The sequence below is a fragment of the Penaeus monodon genome, chromosome 29 (genome assembly GCF_015228065.2).
Source record: "Penaeus monodon isolate SGIC_2016 chromosome 29, NSTDA_Pmon_1, whole genome shotgun sequence".
NCBI lineage: Eukaryota > Metazoa > Arthropoda > Malacostraca > Decapoda > Penaeidae > Penaeus > Penaeus monodon.
In genome coordinates this window covers 12,150,994-12,151,676 of record NC_051414.1, presented here as the reverse complement: position 1 = coordinate 12,151,676, position 683 = coordinate 12,150,994, and the positions used below count along the sequence as shown (strand labels likewise).

Sequence of the window (683 nt, the reverse complement as noted above, 5' to 3'; positions counted from 1 at the left end):
GTAACTCTCCTCAGAGTGATTTTCATTTTCTTTCACATAATTACCTTCACCCTCATTTAATCCAACTTCCAAATCAAGTTTCCTAGCCTTTCTCAGTCTAGCCCGTTCATTAAGTTGAGCCAGGAGAACTGAAGCTTGATTGTTTGGTTCTGCAGGATTTGCATCATTACCAAGAGCATCTTCACTAGCTACTGTGCCCCAGTATCGTGTTGAAGGAGGATAGTCAGTCTGATGCATTGTATTCTTATCTTTTTCCTGAAACTGATAAATAAAATTATTATAAATTACTTTCTCATAATATTCTACTTTAATTAGTAGAGTAGGAAGTTATATACAGTTAGCTTTTCAGCATTAGAAGGTCTTATGGTTATCATAGAAAAGTCATAACATGACATTATGGAAATTAAATAGTCACAGGCGAAGTATGCAGCAAAGATGAAGATGACTACATTAATATTACTAACATAATACAGCTGCAAGTGACTGAGTGATGATGGCATACAGTAAAAGCAACCAAAGTGTGAGTAACTCTACAAAAACTAGCATATACTGTTAGACAATACCACTAATTGATCCTTTTACTGCTTAGCCCCAAATTCTTTTTATATGTAAGAGAAAAAAAATCTGACAAAAATATGAGTTTAAATGTTTCTCTTTTTGTTTTTATTAATTCTATATTTCAG

The 683-nt window shown here is 32.9% G+C and overlaps 1 protein-coding gene across 1 annotated transcript in view; it reads right to left on the bottom strand.

Moving 5' to 3' along the window:
- Positions 1–683, bottom strand: part of LOC119591959 (ATP-dependent RNA helicase DDX51-like) — a gene marked incomplete at its 3' end in the record, with an annotated part of 15,640 nt that overhangs the window by 671 nt on the left and 14,286 nt on the right. Inside the window, 1 exon segment of the mRNA XM_037940713.1 lies at positions 1–261. Within this exon segment, the coding sequence (XP_037796641.1) occupies positions 1–237 (237 nt within the window).